The sequence below is a fragment of the Acartia tonsa genome, chromosome 6 (assembly GCF_053477335.1).
Source record: "Acartia tonsa isolate MP-2025a chromosome 6, ASM5347733v1, whole genome shotgun sequence".
NCBI lineage: Eukaryota > Metazoa > Arthropoda > Copepoda > Calanoida > Acartiidae > Acartia > Acartia tonsa.
The window spans coordinates 43,872,032-43,896,267 of NC_137265.1; the positions used below are offsets into that span (position 1 = coordinate 43,872,032).

The window sequence follows — 24,236 nt, forward strand, 5'->3', positions numbered from 1 at the left end:
GTATAAACTATTTTAGGGGAGGGTTACCCCACCTTTACAAGTTGCCCATAGATAAATGCCTCCCCCCCCCCAAAAAAAAAAAATAAAGAAATTATTTTCTCGTATTCATTCGAATCCGGTAAGGAACCGATTCTCATCCATACGAAAAAACTATGTCTAGCATCGTATTATATCCAGCTTTCTACGAATATAGAAATGTACAATCATGAGATTAAAACCAGTTTTTTTAGCCCCGAGGTGCCGCGGAAAGCTGTTTATAATACGATGCGAGAAATAACTAATCTTTTTACTTTTAAAACTAAAATCGAAAGTCGAAGGTCGATTTTTTATGCGTTGATATCTTGTTAACCACTGAACCCACTGAATTCTCAATTTTAAGGAAACTTAACATATATCTTAGTAAGGTTTTCCCAAAGATGTTAGGGTTGCTACTGTTAGTTTTTTAGAAGCTGTTCTATACTTTTGGTTTGTGCGTACGTAACTGCGTCTAAGACAATAACCGTTTTTAAAAGGTAAAGGTTAGATTGACGTGGGTTTTTTCTATTTCTTTTGGTTGAATAATAATATTCAAGGATTAAGTGAAATTAAGTAAAAGTTAGGATTAAGAAAATGCTGTTAATGAATTGTTTTTTAATGAAACTTTTGTACTTTCATTTTAATCTACTCTATAATTTATTTTGTCCGTCATTCCGTAACACTATAAGAGAAAAATATTGTTTTACTTTTATTTCACTGCATCATCCGAAGGAATAAAGGCGGGAGGCGAATGTGCCACTTTTTGAAACCAAAAGTTAAACGTGCATGATCTCAGCCAATAAAAGAGTTACAGCTCTAAAATTCGGCACAGCAGTTGCTTTTGTGGAGAACAATATGGAACTGTGAAGAAACGGCGGCCAAACCGCCGTTTCCAAAAGCAACTGCTGTGCTCAATTTTAGAGCTGTAACTCTTTTATTGGCTGAGATCATTCACGTTTTACTTTTGGTTTCAAAAAGTGGCACATCCGCCTCCCCCCTTTTTTGCCCATTAGAATAAAGCGACAGCTCATCCTCTATAATCTAAATACGATTTTCTTGGCTACTATTTAAGGTAGACTGTTTTTTTTGTGTTTGAGATAACATAGAGTGTTTTATATTTATTTTGATTTAAGACTACGAAACATCTGCTCTTTAAATAACTTTGTCCGTCCATCCATGTTTTTTTTTGGTTCGCTCGCTATAACTTATCGATGATGGTGTTTCCTAAACGACCAGGAAACCATGCTATATTATCTTGTCTATAGTATCTTCATGACATTAATTAAACTAAGTCCTGAAATGTTAAGTATTCTTTTTAAAGTCACGTGTCTCTTTTAAATGTTAAGCATGTCATTTAGATTTGCAAAAAATATTTTCATTTCGGCCAGACTCACCAGACGTTACTTTCCCTGAAAGTGCCTAGAAAGCACAGACTGACCCCCCATCCCCCCCCCCCCACCTCTTATTTGAAATAAATTGGGGTTTGAGGGGAAGGAGTATTTTTTTTATATGCATAACTCCTTTTAAAATAATGGGTGGAGAAGTGAATTATATGCTTGACTATTTACCTTGAGGAAAACCGCCGAATTTCTTTGTTTCTGCTTTTCTTTCTTTGCTTTTTTGGATGTTGTTATCCTTATTGTATTATGTTCATTTTGATTCAAAAATGTATACAAATCAATTTATTAATCTTTAATCTAAAATATTTATAATAATATTGATGAATTAACAAAATAAATGTTAGATAAATTTACGTGACAAAATAAATGTAAAAAAATTGAAAATATTAAGAAATTGTTTCATGTTTGTTTAATGTTCATGACAATATATCAACACAATAGTATTTTTTATATTATCACTAAAAAAAAATAATCAAAATACATGTTACATCATAATACCTATTAAAAATAGTAAATTTTTTGTCTGAAGCTTAAGATCTCAATAATTACTGAACTGATTGAGGTCTTTATTTTAGGGAAGCCCCACATACGTTATTTTAGGCTATTTTACTTTTAGATTCAAGTATTGGCATTGTTATGTGTTATTTTTATACTTTAAATACAGAGCCCCTTAATGCTGGGGCGCAGCCACTACTCTCTTACTCTATTTTTGCCATAAACATCTGCTCTGAAACTCACTATATCCGTTTTTCCTTTCATTATTTTTTGTGCTTTGATTCTTATGGATTTTGTCATTCTTGTTTAACGTCTATGTAATACCCTTTGATATGCCATTAACATTTTCGGATCATAGAAAGAAAACGAAGTAGCGGGTTTCGTCGTATTTTCACAATAGCTTTTGATAGGTTATTTTAGGGTGCTGGGGTTAGGTTAGGTAAATTTTTATGATTGCTGTGCAAGATTAAAGCCCTCGCAGGGACTAGAAATAGAAGAAAATCTACTGTTTAAATATTACGAAATCCGCTACTTCGTTTTCTTTCCATGATCAACATTTTTTTTCAGGTTATTTTTTGTTGGAGCCCGGAACGGCCATATGCCCAAACTGATGGCTTTCCTAAACATCACCCAGCTGACCCCTGTACCGTGCCTTATCATACTGGTAAGTTGAAAGAGAGAGAGGAATTCAAATTAAAGTACCCCCCCCCCCCTTCCACTAAAAAAACCTCAGAGCCTAGTCGAGTGAAGGATCCCCACCCCACTGTTTTTGAAAAAAAAATTCTTTGTTTGTTTATTACTTTAGGTTAGGTTGTTTTGGGCAATGTGTAGCCCTGAAGGGTTAGGCGCCCTGCCTGTAAAAATAGACACTTTGAGATAAATCACAAAAAAATATGTTGTACAGTTTCTTTTCCTCTCCAATATTATAACTTCACATTTGTGGTGACAAAATTGTCCTTGCTTAAATTATAAGATTTGGCATTCACTAACCACAATTAAGTAATAATTTGCTCTAAAAACCAACCTTTTATTTTTTTAAACAATTGTCGTTGTTAAGCTAGGAGTTGTATAAAATCCTCTTTTATTCATGAAATGCATAGTTTTAGTACCCCTTCAATCTAAAGTGGAGCATTCCTCCCACCTCACCCCCAATATCTAAAATTTGAAAGAGTCTTATCGAATCGATGATGTAGTAATAAATTAATAATTTTAGTTCGTTAATAACTAATATATTTGTAGATGGTTAGGTTAAGGGGTTAAGCCAAGTAGGGTTTGAATTTCTTGGAAGGGTAAGGTTTAAAAAATGTGATGTTATTAATCGATCATGAGCAATGACTCCTAGTGGGTAGTAATTTTGCCCTATAGCCAACCCCCCGTCTTATTTCTTATTTTAATTAGAGGAGGGGGGGGGGGGGGGGTATGAGTCTGCTATCAACAAAAACGATTCTCCTAAAAGTTATGATTTTCTTCTGAAAAGGAACTTAAAAAAACGCAGCAGTTTATATAAAAATAAGAAATCTGAGATTTTCTGGTAAAAAATTTTGGAATTAGAATGAATGGCACACAAGAAAAATACATTAAGGAGAAAATTTAGAGAATTTTTCGACATTTTACCACCAACTAAAATACACGAAAAACAATTTTGACAAACCATTCAACTGCAAGGCTAGTTTTAAAGTAATCAGGGAGGGAGCGGACAGTGGACTGTAAATTATACTAAAGTCCGTTAAAATGTTCTATCATGTAAAAAGTAAAAAAAATTAGTTTTTACAAAATTTTCCATGAAAAAGAAAAATATTTCAAAACTGAGAACTTAGGCCTGTAAAGAAACTGTTTTAGTATCTTAGATTCAATAGGTATGTTTTGTAAGCATTTTTGACAGAGTTATAGTCAAATAAATGATCGAACATGTTACAACTAACGGACTTCAGTAAAAAAAGTTTTTTTAAAGTATCCAAAAGTTTACACTTTTTGACCAATAATGTAGTCGAATTGTTCCTAAACTGTGTTCCTATTAGTCCAATTGAGAAATTGATCATCTAGTTTTTCTGTATTTATTGAATTTTCCTCCAATACTTTGTTGTTTATCTAGAACGTTGAAAAAGAATGTTTTAATCTTATAACAATTTACAGCAGCTAAAGACAAATTTTCTAGAAAACAAAACAGAAAATTCCACAAGTGAGGGGGTGGGAGATACGCCCACCCTCTATCTCTCTACGAAGGACATTTGGTGAGGAAAAAGTTGTACCTCCCAAGGGATTTTTTTCTTATGTTGGGTGATACATTTTTGACATTTTTCTTCACTCTTTTGAAATTGCTTCGCCCCTATACTTATGGTGTAGGGAGACGCTCCCCTTAAAATTTTTTTTTTAAATACTAACTTTTATTTTGTTGGTTGCTGGGGAGATGTTTTTCCTAGTTTTATGCAGGAAGGAAGGGGACAATGGGCTATTTATTACACTAGTCCTTTAAAGTTTAACGTTTTCGTATTCTTTGGCTTAACAACATTGGGGACTTTTAATGAATTTTGATTGATTCATAAAGTTGAGTTTCCAAATGTTTCAACCAATAATTTTAATCTACAGAAGAGGTAATTTTGTGCATCATCATTGTACATTTTCATCAACTTATCGGCCTTTGTCTTATCCCTTTAGATCCCTGAGTTTTAAGTCTCTTGGGGGAATAATGGGCTATGGGCTAATCTTCCAGCTACCCTTTAAACCAAGACATACTGATAGGCAGACAAACGTCCTGTTACTTTAATATAAAAAGTAGGGTTGGCAATCCGGGATCCGGAATCCGCCCAATTTTTGGCCAATTTTAAAATCCGGAATCCGTTTTTTAATAGCGGATTCGGATTCTTAATTGTAAGGCTAAAATTAGCGTTTTTAGTTTTTTTGGTTTGAATATATATTTTAATTTTTAACAGTCATTTTGGAAGCTGTAGGGTCTAGAAATAGAAGAAAAGCTACTTTGAAAATATGAAAAAACGCAGCTTTAGATTCTGCCCAATACCGGTAAAATTGAATCCCTTAATTTACTTTTTTAAAGGCCTTTTAAAATATTGCTAGAATCCGTCAAAAATAAGAATCCGGAATCCGCGGGAATCCGTTTTATTTTTCACGGATTCTTGTAAGAATCCGAATCCGGTCCAAAAATTAGACGGATTGCCATCCCCAATAAAAAGATTTATAGTTATTCTTAGTCTTTATCTCTGTATTTTTAATCTATTGGTTTCTTTCTTTCAAATGAATTTATCCACCAGGGTCAAGTAATTTGGAAGGTAACAAGGATGACTAATTACATAAAAGCGATTCTCTAAAACGGTAGTACAAACGGACATTAACACTTGTAGAGTGGCTGCACTTAAAGAACAATATATCAATAAGATTTGAACTTCATTATAGAGATGTTTCGCATATGAAGGGTGGGGTGAAGGGGGTAGATGTAGGTGATCAATATTTTAGCCAGCTACAAGTTTTACTTTATTAGAGTACATGATAATCTGGTTTGAAATTCAAGTAATAATAAATCCATAAATTGAACGATTCCTGTGTGCCTCTGTTAACAATCTAAGCTACCAAATACTTACGAACTTACACTAATTATAACGAAGCCAATGACTTCATAAGTGCATTACCGACTGATCCAAAACGATGTCGTAGAAGAGATTTGCAACTGGAACTTAATTACATTAGAGAATTTAAACGGAGGTCAACTATCCAATAAAATCTAAACATCATGTTAAGTCAAACTGTTCTTATTTTTGACCAACTGTATATATGAAACTAGCGGCTACGCCCCTAGAGGCCTTAGGGGCCCTAAAGGGAGGAGGGGGAAAGTCGATCTCATCCCATTTTAAATTTGAGTTTCAATAGAGTAAAAAAATATTTCTTTTGGGGGGGGAGGGGGTGAAGACACTCTCCCCAAAAATAGTGTAATACCTTCCCAGGACCTTTAAGAAGCATCACTGTTAAGGAAAACAATATCGGTTCAGCGGTTAGCGAGATCCTTCAGGACAGACAAAAAACGCTTACTACTTTATATAATAGGATAGGATAATAGGATGTCAAAATTAAGAACAGTTTGACTTAATAAACGCATTTGACTTAACGCTAAAACACACCTTTACAGAAAATAAATGAAAAAACTTATCTCTTTTAAAAAGAAATTATAGTGTTTTGAAGGCGTTTCTTTTGTGTGGGAGGGGGTCATAGAGAGACACCCTATTACTTTGTATTATAGATTATAATAATATTTCATTTGTTCAGTCTTAACCTTTAAAGATTTTTTTTATTTCATCAATGAGTGGTATTATTATATAAATAACTAGCGGCTTCGCCCCTAACCTCTAGGGGCTTTGCCCCAAGAGATGGTAAAAAAAGTGTGGAAATCTTCCACAAAGGTTACAAAAAAAAAAAAAAATGGGGGGGATTTTTTTTTGTTTTTTTTGGGGGGGGGGGTTGGGGGTGTCCCACCCCCCAAGAAAATAGCTTAAAACCACCACAGGACCAATAGGTATATACCCTGTAGAGTAGAATCTAATCGGTTCAGTGGTTACCGAGATCTTAAGCTTCAGAGGGACCCATGGGGAAGGAACAATTGGCGATAAAATATTTGTCATTTCAATTATGATAAACAATATTACCCCTTATGCAGATCAAAATCATTTAAAATTTTTACTTTTTACAATCCCGATTCTAATCAAAAACCATAATTAATCCCAAAATATTTTCAGCCAACTAATGATGGAACAAGTTTGTAAAATTTAGTGGGTAGGATAATCTACATTTCATTGTCACATCCCTCCCTTCATGAAACAACCAGAAAATTCCAGCTAATACTCTTCTGACCAGGATTTATATTTTCCCTACGGAACATGAATAGAATTATGAGATAAAGAAGACTAATAAAGAAATTGGTCATAATGAAAAAGGAACTATTAGATGGTTTCTTTATTAATAAATTGTAACAGTTAAATCCTTATTAGACTCGGCTAAAATCTTTCTGTTAAAAAAAGAATTAAAAAAACAGGTCAGGTAGTAGTAGCGAATCCTCTAAAAACTTGGACTAAAGCCATTAGCTTTAAAAAAGTGCATCGTGACAATTAATTTCAAAATTAAAATTGCACTTATAAAAAATGGAAAGGGATTAGACTCGTTTTTTTATTATTTAAGTTTGATAGTTTTTTCCCTATTTTTTTTTTTTTTTTTTAAATGTATAAAAATCTATAAAACACTAAGGAGTAGTGTTACTAACATCAATCTCTCACAAATTGATCTATGGGTTTTAATTAAGAAATTCGACCGGTTATAGTCGACTTTTTTATTAGGAAGAAAAAAAAATAAAGCCTTTCATACCAAAATGTGTACAGTTTCTACCCAATAGCAGGTCAGCCTATTTCTCACAGGGAATTTCTATTGGCGGAGCCTGATTACCTCTCTTTCTTAGTACCTTTATTGGAACATGAACGTAATTATGTTATTAAACAAAGTACTTTTAAAGAAAAGTAACAGGATGTCTGTTTGTGCTTTTGTCTGATGAACCGGTATAGATTTTTTTATATTTTGAGTGAAGGGTCGTACCCCCTTGCTCCCCTAGAGGGACTTTTGTGAATTTTGATTGGTTGATTCATCAAGTTGAGTTTTCAATCGTTCAACCAAAAACTTTTATCTACAGAGGAGGTAATTGTGTGCATCAAGATAAGCTGTAATAAAGAAAAAAGTTTGTACCTTTTCAATTAACCATCTTACAAAAGGGGGGAGGCGGATGTGCCACTTTTTGAAACCAAAACTAAAAGTCAACAAAGGAACTCAACTAAAAAAAGAGTTACAGGTCTGAGATTTTGCATGGCAGTTGCTTTATAGAGGTACAATATGGAACTGTGAAGAAACGGCGGCGCAACCGTCGAAAACCGCTGTTTCCCGCTGAATTTTTTTTTGCAATTTCTCGGCGGTTTTCGGCGGATGCGCCGCCGTTTCTTCACTGTTCCATATTGTACCTCTATAAAGCAACTGCCATGCAAAATCTCAGACCTGTAACTCTTTTTTTAGTTGAGTTCCTTTGACTTTTAGTTTTGGTTTCAAAAAGTGGAACATCCGCCTCCCCCCTTAATAAAACGTTTTAGTAGCCAAGCTACCCTTCAACTCATGTTGTTTCCCTACTTTTCCCGCTTGTACGTATGTCCTCCTTAAGGTTTTTCTCAGATTATTAATTTAGTCATGTCAGAATGATCCTTTCAATTTCAAACTTTACATGACGATTCATACTATAGTTGGTTGTTCTTTTCGTATTCGTTTGTCTTTGGTATATGATTCCGAGAACGATTAAGAACAATTTTCAAAAACTTTTATAGCATCAAGTCCTAACTGTAAATATGATCGTTTCCTTAATATTTAAGTCGCCCTCATTCATTAATTATTAATATTCGTTGATTGTCTGATTTGTCGAGCTTCGCTGATGTCATTCTTTTTTTAACTGGTTTTGTATTATACAGATTTATTTGGCTTATTTTGGTTAAGTTCTAAATGAATGAATTTTACTCTGTACTAGATTAACCCAGATCTAATTCTATAAAAGTACAAAAAAAATAAAATGGGGAAGGATACTTTGTACTTTGAATGAAAGTGGTACCCAAAGTTTTATAACTGCGCTATCTTGAATTTATTTGATTGGTTCCCAACTGTTAGTGTCATAATACACTTCAACCAATAATTCGGGTATGGTCTCTTTCGTAACATCGCACCTTATGGGGTGATTCTTCGTATTTTTCACAGTAGCTCTTCTTCTATTTCTAGCCCCTACGGGGGGCTCTAACCTTGCGGGGCCAATTATCTAACCCTGTGGGGCAATCACCTAACCCAATATAACCTAACCTAACCTAAAATAACCTATACAAAGACTTTTTAAAAATACGACGAATCGCCCCTTATGGGGCGATGTTACGAAAGGGACTATTCCCAATAATTCTAATCTACAGCAAGAGTAATTTTGTTTTTGTTATAAATATGAGACAAAGATGAAATGTAGAGTAGCTTCGCAGGGAGATAAAGGGATAAGACAATGGCCGATAAATTGATGTTCATTCCCAATGATGTTACACAAAATTATCCCTGCTGTGTAGATTGCAATTAGTGGTTGAAACGTTTGGACACCAACCAATCATAATCCTTTATAAGTCTCCAAAATTGTTAAGCCAACGAATATGAAAACCTTATTTTAAAACTAAAGGGATAAGACAAAGGCCAATAAATTGATGTTCATTCTCAATGATGTTACTCAAAATTATCCCTGCTATTGATTACAATTAGTGATTGAAACGTTTGGACACTAAACTTAATAAACCAATCAATCATAATCCTTTAAAAGTCCTCAAAATTGTTAAGCCAACAAATAAGAAACGTTATACTAAAACTTTGGGGACTAGTGTAATAAACAGCCCACTGTCCACCCTCCCTCTCGTAGCTTCACCACAAATGTTATTATTTTCAGGGAATAATAACACTGGCCATGTTGACAACCTCGAATGTATTTGTTCTGATCAACTATGCCAGCTTCGTGGAGTCTACATTTATCACCATGTCTGTTGGAGCCCTACTCTTCCTCAGGTAATGTATCCTTCCTTGTATAGTGGTGCAGGGGGGTGTAATTTTATGGTCAGAGGGGGGTGTGAGCCAGGGCGTTTTTAGATAAAGGGAGAGGTAGGTTTCGGGTAAAATCCGTAAAGGTTATGTGATATAAGTTAAAACATTAGTAGAACAATAAAAATTTATGTCAACTTTTTTATAAAAAATTTGTCTATAGTTCTTTTTAAAAAGAAATACACATATTTAGTGAATATTATCGTTCTACTACTACTTTTAAGCCTTAAAACACACACCTTTACGGATTTTACCCGAAACCTACTTCTCCCTTTCTGAAAAAAAAACATATGTATTGAGGATTATACACAATAAGTTAGATTCATATTCCGAAAATATTAAAAGCGAAGCTTTTCTATAATTAGGGTCGGTCCGTACGTCCGTCCGTCCGTCACGGATAGCTTTTTTTGTTAATTTAGACATGTTAGAATTGTCCTATCGATTTCAAATTTTGCATGGTGATTCATTTAGTAGTTAGGTACGATTTAGAAAGCGTAGCAACTCTATAATCATTACCAGAATGTCTGTGCGTCCATTTTAAACATGTTAATTTTTTTTTACATTTTTTTATAATCATAAAATGTCCGTACGTCCATTTTAAACATGTTGATTTTTTTACTTTTTTAAATAGCTTTTTTCGTTAATTTAGGCATGTTAGAATTGTCCTATCGATTTCAAATTTTGCATGGTGATTCCTGTAATAGTTAGGTACAAGTTAGAAAGCGTAGCAACTCTATAATCATTACCAGAATGTCTGTGCGTCCATTTTAAACATGTTAATTTTTTTTACATTTTTAACAACAAATTTGTATTTGCCCTAATTATCCGATTGGTCTGATTTTTGGTATACTGATTCCTGGGACAACAAAGTACAATATTATAAGCGAAGCAACTCTATAATCAAGTTTTAAAAATGTAAGTATGTCCATAATCATTATCCTGTATCAAGCAGTTTTTTAACAAATTTACTTACAAATTTGCTTTGACTCTTATACATTCGCATTCTAATTATTCAGTTCTGACATTATACAAATGTTAATGTCCGTTTGTCGTAACGTTTCAGAGCTTCGCTTTTATGGATGTTGTCATCCTTGTTATGATATACATTTAAGTTGGAAATTGGATGTATCATCGTGTTTAATTGGTTATCTATGGTGATACATATATTGTCTCTTTTTTGATCTTTTGGATCTTTTTCGGCAACTTTAACAAAGATTGTCGAAGCAAAGTTGACGGTTGCTCTATTAAGCATTCATCCACTATATTTAATTTCGATTTGTAATTTAGGTATAAACAGCCGAACTGGGTGAGGCCAATCAAGGTAATACATTTTTCATAACTTATTTGAGAGTTTATTACCTAATTATTTAATTATTACTTTGTAATTGCATAACAGAATCGAGAAATTTTATTATTCATGTGTTGCAGCGTGATTCATCTTTAGGACACTTTTTAATCATTCTTTTGATGGTTGATTTTATACTTAATATTTTAAAAATGGACAATAACCCACCCCCACCCCCATAAAATTGAAATTTTAGAAGTCATTGTTTTTCCCCTTTTTAAGGTTTTTAAATTAACACCTTCCTCCTCCTGCATGCAACTGAAATGCTCTCATTTGTTTTTAGATAAACACTTGATAATCATGCTATTTTGATCTTTTAATGATTTTTTAACAGTTTAGCAACAATATCCTCGCCCCTCCCTTTGTTTAGATTCTTATGTAAATTGTTTTACATAATTTTAAATATTTTATGAAATACATACACCTACAATACACTTTAAATAATATTTTATTCATTAATAAATTGAAACAATTGTATAATAGAATTATATATATATCAATTTAAAAATATTTAAACTAGTTTGATCTGCCTAAGACTTTTAAAAAATTACGTAAAAGTTGTATTAGATTGAAAGTATAAGAGATCAAAAGTGTTATAACATTTAGTCCTTAATAACATTTTATTTTTAGGTAAAATGTACCATTTTGTTCTTTTATTTTGTATTTCAACTTATTTTGATTATTATTCACTAGAGCTTTTGTTTATAATCATTAAAATTATGCCTACCCTTTTTTAGGTGAACATACTACTGCCAATAACATTCTTCATCTTGTGTTCTATTCTAGTCTGTGTTCCAATATTTACTCAACCAAAGGTAATATCTTGTGTTCTATTCTAGTCTGTGTTCCTATATTTAAACAATCAAAGGTAATATCTTATGTTCTATTCTAGTCTGTGTTCCTATATTTACTCAACCAAAGGTAATATTTTGTATTCTATTCTAGTCTGTGTTCCTATATTTACTCAACCAAAGGTAATATCTTGTGTTCTATTCTAGTCTGTGTTCCAATATTTACTCAACGAAAGGTAATATCTTGTGGTCTATTCTAGTCTGTGTTCCTATATTTACTCAACCAAAGGTAATATCTTGTGGTCTATTCTAGTCTGTGTTCCTATATTTACTCAACCAAAGGTAATATCTTGTGTTATATTCTAGTCTGTGTTCCTATATTTACTCAACCAAAGGTAATATCTTGTGTTCTATTCTAGTCTGTGTTCCTATATTTACTCAACCAAAGGTAATATCTTGTGGTCTATTCTAGTCTGTGTTCCTATATTTACTCAACCAAAGGTAATATCTTGTGTTCTATTCTAGTCTGTGTTCCTATATTTACTCAACCAGAGGTAATATCTTGTGTTCTATTCTAGTCTGTGTTCCTATATTTACTCAACCAAAGGTAAGTCCATGGGCGTTCAGAAAGGATTTTGTTTGTCCGTTAAGATCCCGCTAACTGATTTAGATGGCCATTTGAGAGTAGCTTGTGATAGGTATAGGATTTTAATTTAAAATTGAAGTTTTAGTCTATTTTTCTAAACCGTTCATATCCCATTTAAAAGGACTTTACATGGCAAGTACAATTATTTAGAGATAAATATAATTTTTACCTCCACTTTACCACTCAAACAAAATATTTATGTCTCGCATCGTATTATAAACGGCTTTCCGCGGATATAGAATGTACAATTATAAGATTAATATAGTTTTTTTAGCCCTGAGGTGCTGAAGGCACCGCCTAAAAACTGGTTTTTATCTTATGATTTTATATTTTTATATTCGTAGAAAACTGGATATAATATGATGCTACACATAGTTTTTTCGTATGGATGAGAACCGGTTCCTATCTACCGGATTCGAATGAATACGAGAAAGAATAGTTATATCTCGCATCGTATTATAACCATCTTTCCGCGGATATAAAATGTACAATTAAAATATAAAAACCAGTTTATTTAACCACGACACGAGATGCTGAAGGCATAGGCTAAAAAAATTGTTTTAATAATACGATTGTACATTTTTAATTTTTATATTCGTAGAAATCTGGATATAATACGATGCTAACTTAGTTTTCTCATATTAATGAAAACCGGTTCTAATCCACCGGATATTAATCGGTTTCGAATGAATACGAGAATATTTGATAATTGTACTTTTTGTAAATATTTGACAAATTTATATTATTTAAGGATGTTGGATTTGGTTTGATTATAGTTGCCTCTGGTATACCAGCTTACTTCATTTTCTGTAAAGCTAAACGTCCACAATGGATGAAGAATATGGTTAGGTAATATTTTTGGTTGCGAATCTTTCTACAATTAGGGTTGTTCCGTCCGTCTAGAACGGATAGCTTTATTCGTGAATTGAGCATGTTAGAATTGTCCTATCGTTTACAAACTTGCGTGTAGTAGTTAGATACGATTTAGGAAGTGTAGCAATTCTATAATTGTTAGTAGAATGTCCGTATGTTTATTTGGAACATGTTGATCTTTTTTTTTACAACATATTTTTATGAGACATAATTTTCTGATTCATCTGATATTTGAATACTGATTTCTAGTACAAATAAGTACAGTGTTATAAGCAAAGCATCTCTGTAAGCATCTCTCATTATCTTGTACTTAAAGAATATTTCAACAAATTTGCTTACAATTTTGTTTTGACTTTTTAAAATTTATATTCTGATCATTCTGTTCTGACATTCTACAAGTATTAACGTTCGTTTGTCCTTCCGTTTCAAAGCTTCGCTTATATGGATGTTGTCATCCTGTTTTTAAACAAAGAAACTTCACTTTAAAAGTTAGCAAACCTCTGCAAAGCTCTATTTGACCTTTTTATTGATCCAAACTTTTCTGGTTTAGTTCAATTGAGATATTTGTACAAAAGCTTTGCCTGGCTGTTGAAGAAGACGAAGAAATTGAGGAGAAATCAGCTGACGCAATGCCTGAATCAGCTGATAATGGCGGGAGAATAGCTAATAATGGCGGGGAAACAGCTGATTTAGACAAGGAAACAGCTGATCCTGATGAAATAATAAAATTAAAGGATGAAAGCCAAGATGAGAGTAATGGTAGATTACATCAGGATTAATAAATCTTCAGAAATTATTTTTCTATAAGTGTGCATTGCATTTTGTTTCATATTTGTCAAAAAGATTCAAAATAGTAAATTCAAAAAGATCATGATAAATAAGTTTTTTATTATAAAAAAAATATGCGAAAATGTGAACATTTTATTGCGTAGTGCCATTGAATTGTTAATTTTTAATGCATTCAAATAATTTTTAAAAAAGTATTTTTATGGAAAGCATTCTCAAATTCTTATTATAATCAATGCAATTAACATTTTCATGCAAGTTCTGGAGAAAGTAATACTTACAAATTTTTTTTGTTCAATACAAAGGCTAAACTACAGGTTTTACATGTTTGTATGTGTTTCTTACAAAGGAAGGGAGGGGACATTAGACTTGAAATTGCACATTGCCACGTTATCTTATTCAATAGCACAAAAAATTTTGTGAATCATAATTCCAATCTTGTTGTGTCCAACCTTATAACCAATAATTTTAATCTACAGAATGGGTTTATTATCATTAGAGATTTGATTCAATTTATCGTTCATTGCCTTATCTCTTATGATTCCTGGCCCAACCCCATCCTTCCTATTGCTTCCTTTTCATTTCCCAACGTTTTTTTAAAGGTTTCGCTACTTTTGTAAGTAATCGTCCTTGTTAATATAAAAGTTTTCTTTAAAGATTAATGTATTTTTCATATTTTCTATGTATGTAATTTGTATATATTTGTTAATTTTTATCATTGTGTATTTTTATATTTTTCTAATTATTATTTTATATACCTAATACATATTGTATTTCTCAAATTTGTGTCTTTTTGACTATAGTAAAACATTAGACGAAACCGCATCCGCGCGCGTAATTTAAATTAGAACTAAGGACAAGGGAATGCGATTCAGACAAACAATTATAAGAGATTGTTTCCCTTCAACTTTCTTCTGCAATTTCTCCCCTTTCTTATCCACTTCCCTTCAACTACATCAAAAAACAAGTTTTACGCCAACTCTACGCCAACAAAATATCTAATTTTTGGAAATTTAAAGTGAAATTAATTGGCTTAATCACAGTCCCTGAGTAGAACGAATGCTATCAGTCCGAAGATTATGTTTTTGGTAACCGCTAAAACGATTGGGCTCTATTTTGAAAGGAAATAAACAAACTGGTCTTAGGTTGGGTTTAAGCTATTTTATGGAGAGTGGGAAACCCCCTTGTGAAAAATTGGACCTTGCCAATTTGGAAACTCAACAACTTGGAAGAATGCTATTTTGTATTCTCTTCTGGCGAAGCCTCTAAAGACTAAGGGCGCGTCGAAGCCATTTGTGAGTAGCTACATTTACAAAGTTTTCATCCTTGATAATTTTATGTTAAGGGAAAAATGATATAATATTTCCAGTGGGTTTTCAATTACACTTGCATAACACATTATTTAACTCAAATTTTAAAAACAATTTACTTTTCGTGGGTTTTCCATCAAATTTTAATTGAGTGTGCGTGTGGGGGGGGGGAATCCCCCGCCACTTATCTCCACGCGTCAGCCTACGCTGTTATTAGTTAATATGGAAATTATACAATATAAGGATGTTAATATTTAATAGAGCGAAACTGTACAAATTAAATTAATCCACGTTTAGCTACTATGCGTGGTTTTAAAAAGCGAAGCGTTGCTATAATTATGATCGGCCCGCACTTCCTTAACGTAGGCATTTTAGAAGTGTCCTCCCGATTTCAAACTTAGTATAATGTTTTCTGTAACATTTAGTTACAATTTAGAAGAACATTAGCAGAATGTTTGTTTGTCAGTCGGATATTTCAGCTTCGTTTTTTGTGGATGTTGTCATCCTTGTTTATAAATCACTGTTTATACTTTGATAAATTACTTCTAATGGAAACACTTAGCATTGATATACTAAAACTTCGAGTGGAATTTTTCAAGTTTCTATATCAATGCTTTGGATATCATGCCTAATTGTTATAGGACTTTAAAAATTAGCTAACCCATATCTAGTCTGCATACGATATTAATATAAAGAAAAACTTTGCTTTTAACAATATGTGTGTAATACACATTATTTTATTAAAGATAATCCCCAGAGTACAAAATAATATATTAGAAAAATAAATTACTATGAATTAATACATTATAATGAGTATGGATATTATATGACAACATCCTTATAAGCAAAGCTCAAGAAATCAGTAATACAAACGAACATTGCCATCCTATTGTATATAATAGTACTAAGTTTTTTTGTCTGTAGAAAAATATATCGCTATATAAACTATTACAATATGCCTAAATTAACAGTGACAGCTATCCGTTACGATTGACGTATCCTAATTATAGATAAGGTTTCCTTTAAAAAATACATGATCCTTAAAAGCAAAGCTTAACAATTCAAATTATCGGACAAACAAACATCAACAAGTTTAAAGCAACAAATCATTTTAAGTCTTATAGATGCTAGGAACAGGAACTTTTTAGTAATTACATTTGCTAAGCTTAAAGAAGCAGAAATTCACTTTAAAAATTTAAAATTCTTAGGAAGATTTTTATACGTATAAATTTACGAGCAGAGTTTCTAGACGATTTTACCCTATTCTATAAAGTAGTAAGGTCCGTAGCAAAAGATCTCGCTAACAGCTAAATCGTTATGGATCTTCTTTAGAAATACTTCAAGTTTTAAATTAGAAAAATTGGGTTTAGTCCTTTCCACGACATCTCTCCATAAGGGGCGATTCTTCGTATTTTTTACAGTAAGTTTTCTCCTATTTTTAGCCCCTGCGGGGGGCTCTAAACCTGCGGGGCCAATTACCTAACCCTGTGGGGCAATCACCTAACCCAATATAACCTAACCTAACCTAAAATAACCTATAAAAAGCTATTTTCAAAATACGACAAATCGCCCCTTATGGAGGGATGTCGTGGAAAGGACTATACCCGAAAAATTAGAAAAAGTTAAAGTAAACAATTATGAAATTGTATTATGACATACTTTAAGTTCTTTTGGTAACTGCTGGCGTGCATAGAATTATTTCCTTGCCATATTTGACACCCTACTTGACAAATTAGCAGTTTATTATTACAACAGCACAGATAGAGTTTAACTTAAAGTCAAGAAAATAAAACATTATGATAACCGGTTCTACCCCATCTTTATTTCTCTTCCCCACTTTAAGGTTGGAAGAGTGACGCAAATTTCAGATCCCGGATTTCGCGATTTGAATAAAAATTATCTTTATATTATATCGAATTAAATAATCTTGCAAGCATCGCTTTTATCTTATAAAAAAAATAGTAAAACAAACGGCGAAAACTGAGATCTGTAATTTGCGTCACCCTTCTAATATGACGCATAACTGCTACGACCGCGAGATGTGGCATTATTTTGTCCACTATCCATAGTTCATGTTAGAGGCTAGTTGTCCAAATAAAATATGTGTTTAAAAACTCTAGTCTTTATTTGGTTTATTTTTTTTTTAATTTATTTTTTTTTCAATAATTTCAAAAAGACGAAAAATTTGCTTTTTTTAATATTAACAAGAATGACACTTTCTATAAAAGCGAAGCACTAAAATCAAAAGGAAGTGCGAACGAACAATAACTCTTGTAGAGTGTAAGAATTTAAATTTATATGTCTAAACAAAATTGTACATTTATTTTTAGGATTTGTTTATTGAGATTTCTCTTATAATATGCCTTATGTGTTCTACCTTATTTGCATGGAAATAATTATTCCAAAAATCAGATGAATAGAATAATTATATCATACAAAAATGTGGTCATAACAGTTAAAAATCAGCATGTTTTAAATGGACGTAACGATTATAGAGCTGCTACGCTTCCCAATTAGAGATTAACTGTCAATGGACGGATCGACCCCAATGATAGAAAAGTTTCGCTTTTACAAATAATTGAAAATATTTTTGCACATTGAAGATATTTGATTTCTGAAATATAATACATAAATTTTCTTAATCTATTATATTTAGATCAAAAACACTACTATTTGATGTAAGTGTACAAAGCAAAAAATACATGTAAATTGGGGGGGGGGGGATAATACCCTCTATAAAAGAGCGCAGACACTTTTGAGACTTTAAAAGTTTATGATTGGGTTTTTAGATTTTTAATAATATCAAAAAGGCTGTTATTTATTACTTAATTTTAACTGACTGTTACAGGAATCACCATGCCAAGTTGACAATCAAAACAAAATTTTTTAAATGCCTGAATATACATATGCATCGGAGAGGCCGACTATAATTTTATAAAATATTTGCTTATGGCAATAACAAAAGAACTTATTAATAGAAATTATTCAAGTAATTATAAATTACACATCAAAAAGTCCTTGCAATTAAAGTTTTTTTTTATATGTAATATATTACGGATAGGCCTTTCAAAAAGAAATAATCCAATATTATTATATTTTATTATCTTACCATTATAAAAATATAAAATTCTATAAAAATCGTTTTTAGTTATGGCTTACCAGCGTAAAAATAGCCAACTTGCTCTAAATTTACTAAATATTATGTCTTGAAAAGTTATTTAGAAACCCTAAAAATGCATAGAAGCCATTTCCAATCTAACATTCTTTATATTTTTGGTTTTCTTATAAATATTTTTAAAAAACGAAGCTTTTCTATAATTAGGGTCGGTCCGTCCTCCCGTACGTGACGGATATCTCTTTTCGTTAATTTAGGCATGTTAGAATTATCCTATCGATTTTAAACTTTGCATGATGATTCCTATAACAGTTAGGTACGAGTTAGAAAGCGAAGCAACTATATAATCGTTACCAGAAAGTCCGTACGTCCATTTTAAACATGTTGCTTTTTAACTTTTTTAACATCAAATTTTTATGTGATAAATTTATCCAATTGGTCTGATTTTTGGAATACTGATTCCTATTACAAAAAAGTACACTGTTATAAGCAAAGCATCTCTATAAACAAGTCCCAAAAAAGTAAGTATGTCCTTAAACAGTATCATCTATGTATGCAGTTTTGCAACAAATTTACTTACAATATTGGATGTACTGAAGCATTATTATTCTGCTAATTCAGTTCTGACAATCTACAAGTGCTAATGTTCGTTTGTCCTTTCATTTCAGAGCTTCGCTTTTATGGATGTTGTCATCTTTGTTTTATTTAATATTCCTTACTTTTTTTGGTTATTTTATCTATTTACTAAATGTTTTGCCCCTAGCAGCTCTTCGGAAGAGCGTGGAAGTCAGGAAAAAAGTCTAACCAACTCATAGTATTTAATAAAGCTTCCCTGAAAATTACAGCCCATTGAAACCACTAATTTCCGAGATCTTAAGTTTCAGACAACAGAATCTTAATACTTTAAATTGGGACTAGCGGCTTCGCCCCTAGGATCTAAGGGCTTTGCCCCAATAGGTTTAATCAACCTGTTTTTGTGTTATTTAGATTTAAAAAGAAAAAGTAAAAAAAAAATTTTGTTTTTTTGGAGGGGGGTATTTTTCATTTTTTGGGAGGTTGGGGTGTTCCCTTAAAACCATCCCAGGACCAATAGGCATATTTCCTGAAGAGTAGAGCCCAATCGGTTAAGTGGTTACTGAGATCTTAAGCTTCAGACAGACAGAAGGACAGACAGACATCGTATCGTACTAATTTGTATTTTAGATAACTAGCATGTTAAAAAACACAGTATGATTCAATAATGTGTTTTTGACCGACAGAAAAGATATAAAAAAAACAGAAATATAATATCATTGGTTTATTATTATTTAATATATTTTTAACACGTTATAATCAAAATTTAAAAACTACAAGATAATACAGAATGAATTTTATAATTATCATAGCAACAGCTTCATGACCGATTAACCGATGCAACTTTGCGCGGATTGCGCCGCAATCTTTCAACTGCTTGGGCATGAACTTTGGGAAATAAATCTTCGCCCTGTTCCGTATCCGCCTGGTTATCGCTGCTTCGCCGCTTCACCATGCTCGCCTCGTATTCGCCCAGCGCCTCCGCTAATTCTTCCTCGAGGGACAGGTAATCCAGGTAGGCGAGGTAAGCGCATTGCGTTTCTGATTGCTCGAGTATATTGGTGGAATCTGTGTTGTTTCCCATACTCAATAGGACAGTGTCGTCTTTGATAACCAAGCGCATATCACCGCTTTTTAGCCGCTTGAGCTGTCGTTCTAACCTGTCAAGTTCTTCCATTTTTGTCATGATTCGGTTGCAAAGGCTAGTGCTGTCTACGCTGCTAGCGGCGGATGACAGGCTGGCGGCGCACAGGTTCAGTTCGTCAACATTGGTGCTTGCAGCTCCTGCTGATGGCGGCGTTTCTGTGCTGCCGGTGGAATTGTGGCGCGACGACCCAGTTGAGTCTAGAAAAGGTCGGGGGCTTAGCACAATATTTTCTGAAGATCTGTTATTGCTGGAAGAAAGAGCATTGTTGCAGCCGGTATCATCATCATTTTTTCCCGCCAAAATGGCGTCTTCCCGCCGAAACATGAATTTACGCAGACACCGCGGACTCTTGATATTTGCCAGGCTGGTCTTCAACTTGTTGGCCTGTTTGCTGACAGCTGCGGCTTCCTTTTTGCTGATGGCAGACGGTGATGGTGTTTGTGGGCGGGGACTTTCCTCCGGTGACAGCGAACCAGCGCTGCTCAACTCATTGACAACATCATCAAAATATTTGAAATCCTCATCCTCGCCGAGATCATGTTCATCATTGTTCACAGATCCTTGATTTGACAGTGGGGAGTGAATTTTAAGATCCGGCACCTCGTAGGTCATCCGCCGACGATTGCGGATTGAGTCTGGCGGCGGGACGGCGTAATTGTGGACCACCTCGGACTTTGACCGGTTGGATGCCTTGAGCGCGTGCTTCATGAGCGGGGAGCGCAGCGCGTACTTGCTCATGGGGCTGTTCTGCTGGTGGTCCGGGCTTGTGGACATCATGGACAATGGCACTGGGATGGGTAGTGGAGTACTCATCTAATTCTAGTTATAATTATGTATGTATTTGTGATATGTTTATTGATTGCTAGAAGTGGTTAAACTAAAGTGAATCAACAGATGGTTCAGTATTTATACTTATCTAGGGGTAGGGGCAGAGCCTCGTATATAGAGCTCTCACTTTTGCCGAGCTCTTTGAATTTTTAATCAACCTCCTCTCTTTCAATTTTTTACATCTTGAATTCTCACTTTTTAGATTAACTCTCTTTACTTCTATCTCTCGCTCTCTGATATCTCTCTCTTTCTCTCTCTCTCTCTCTATCTCTTTCGTTCTCTCTCTATCTCTTTCGTTCTCTCTCTCTCTCTCTCTCTCTCTCTCTCTCTCTCTCTCTCTCTCTCTCTCTCTCTCTCTCTCTTTCTCTCTCTCTCTCCTCTTTTCTCTGAATCAATTGATTTAGATTTAAGAGGTCCTACAGGGTTAAAAGGATAGATATTTAAAAAGATATTTTTTTACACCTTCAAATCTTAATTTTTAGTTTTTTTTATTTTAACTGCACTTTATTCAATTCCCTGTCTAAAATGTCAGCATTATATCCTAAACTAAATAAACTAACTAATAAAAAATTAAATTTAAGTCCAGAAGGTTGTTAAGCCAATAAATAAGAAAACTTTATTATAAGACTTTGGGGACTAGGTGTAATAAACAGTCCAATGTCCACTCCCTCCCTGTAATTATCCTTCATTTAAGTTGCAACGTTACCAATATTATGCATGAATACTAGATCCCTATATCTACCATAGACACAATTTCTTTTTCCCTGATTTCAAATCTCTGATTTCTCTTTCTTGATGTATTTTTCAGACACAGCTCTGTTAAACTTTTGGTGTTGTTTTTATATCAACATAAGACTATGCAGTCATTAACTAATTCTATTAAGCATGCAATTTTATTCTTGGGTTTATGTCATGGAACATAAGAGATAAGACAATGGATGATAAATATACATTCTTAATGATTATAAACAATATTACCTGGCTTCTGGAGAACTTTTATTGGTTTAACAGTTTAGAACCAACCAATCAAAATGTCGACAAATAAATCAATAAATTTCCAATCATTGAAACCTAAACTTTGTCCCCTGAAGTCGACATAAATTTAATGTCATTAAAAAACTTCTAGGTTTAACAGGGAAAAATTCTTGGCAAGTCATAGATTTTAAAACTGCGTAGAAGATTTATTTTTTATTCAAATTTCGCAGCAAATGGAAAATTTTGTCAATTAATTTTATTTGAATACTCCTAGAGTCTTTATTCATATAATAACTCATTATTTGTAAGTTTTCTTTATTTTCGGTAGGCCCGCCAGTTATAGCTCTATTTCTATTTTATTTCAAACATGCTTTTCTGATTACATTCAAAACTAATTTTCTATCAATGAACCACTGATGTACACATAGACGTCCAAGCTTTTTTTTTTTTGGGGGGGGGAGTAAATTTTTTTTAAGGGGGGGGTAATTCGGTTTTGGGGGGGGGGGGTAAAATGGCGCGCGAATCGCGCCGCAAATTTTTTTTACCCCCCCCAAAATTTTTACCCCCCCTGAAATCTGTTGGCAGGGGTAAATTTTGTTTACCCCCCCCCCCCCCAAAATTTACCCCCGGGGTAAAATTTTTGGGGGGGGTTATTTAAATTAAATAAAATATTTAGTATTACAAATGCGCGCGAAGCGCGCAAGAATTTTTTTTGTTAGAGATTATATTTTAGGGGGGGTATTTACCCCCCCCCCCAAATTGTTTGGGGGGTAAATACCCCCTCCTAAATGGTTAGGGGTGCCTACGGCACCCCCAGGGTAGGGGTAAATTTTAAATGGGGGGGAGGGGTAAGATGAAAAAAATTCGTTTGGGGGGGGGGTAATCGCCACTTTACCCCCCCCCCCCCCCCTTGGACATCTATGGATGTACATCCTCAATGATGAAATTCACCCCTTGTGTATATTACAGTTAGTGGTTAAAACGTTTGGACACTCAACTTAATAAACCAAAATTCAATAAAAGTCCACAAAGTTGTTGAGTCAACGAATAAGAAACGTTATTAAAAAAATTGGGGACTAGTGTAAAAACAGCTCAATGTCCCCCCACCCCCTCCCTGCTGTTTGGTCCTTTCCCCAACCTAGCCCATAAACTCATTGAAAAGGTTCGTTTATGGTTTAACTTCGATAGAATGGATACCTTTAACAAAAACAAAATCTAATAGTCATGTTGATTTTTTAGCTATTTTTCTTTAAACTTTTCAATCGTTAATTACAGCGATGATTAGACAAGATATTTTAAGCAAAAGTATTAGTTGATTCACAGAGATAGAATAAAAAACTAAATTATAAATGTTTTTTTATCAATTACCAAAAGGTTGCGTGATTTTTAAGTGGTTGTTTACTTATAAAAAGTTTGTTAGTTTTTAATATTGAGAGAAAAGTTTAAGAAAGATATTTTTCTATAGATTTTATGGTTTCCATACATTACATATAAAAGCTTTCATCCAAATTTGCATATTTTTAAAGATTTTCATTAGTTTTCCATGAAATAGAAAGATATTTCAAAACTGATTACGTTGGCTTATAAAGAAACTGTTTCGGTATCAAATGTCTGTTTTGAAGCATTTTTGACAGAGATATGGCTAAATAAATACATGTAATATTATGAACGAACATATAAGAACTAACAGACTTTAGTGGTTGCACCCATCTAGGTGAGGAAGGACAGTAACATAGCCTAGAACCATTCCAAGACTAAAGCATGAAAATAATGAAGCCTAAAACCAAACCAAGACTTCGGTTTTAAAAAAAATAACTTAAAACCATCCTAGGATCTATGTAAAGCTTCCTTAAAATATAAAAACCAACTCGGGACAGCGGTTGGCAGGATCTTAAGTTACAAAAAAGACCTTACATTTATATTCTCTGTAACACTGGACGCCCATTGGTCAGGTGATAAAATAGAATCTACGAGATTTAGGCAGACCAAAAACAACCTGGAGGAGTGAATTCCTTGAGGAACTGAGAAAGAAGAATTTTTCATCTTTCAGTGAAGCCTCTACTGAGGCCCAATTCAAAGATAAATGGAGAACCATTGTGCGTGGCCTGTGCTCTGAAAAGAAGAGATAAATGGCGATGATGATGATGACGAGATTTTCAGACGGAAGAAAAGACAGGCGAACCTTTCAATTATCAGACAGAGAGGGGACAATGGGCTGTTGATTACACTAGTCCCCAATGTTTTATAATAACCTTTTCTTATTCGTCGGTTCAACAACTTTAGGGACTTCAGTGAA

At 33.4% G+C, this 24,236-nt stretch overlaps 1 protein-coding gene across 1 annotated transcript in view; it reads left to right on the forward strand.

Moving 5' to 3' along the window:
- mnd (L-type amino acid transporter minidiscs) overlaps positions 1-14,774 on the forward strand; it is a 34,444-nt gene extending 19,670 nt beyond the window's left edge. Inside the window, exons 14-19 of the mRNA XM_080165003.1 lie at positions 2,478-2,574; positions 9,403-9,518; positions 10,839-10,872; positions 11,634-11,711; positions 13,085-13,182; positions 13,757-14,774. Of these exons, the coding sequence (XP_080021129.1) occupies positions 2,478-2,574; positions 9,403-9,518; positions 10,839-10,872; positions 11,634-11,711; positions 13,085-13,182; positions 13,757-13,985 (652 nt within the window). The 3' untranslated portion in view covers positions 13,986-14,774. The remainder of the gene's footprint in view (positions 1-2,477; positions 2,575-9,402; positions 9,519-10,838; positions 10,873-11,633; positions 11,712-13,084; positions 13,183-13,756) is intronic.
- The last annotated feature ends 9,462 nt before the right edge of the window (positions 14,775-24,236 follow it).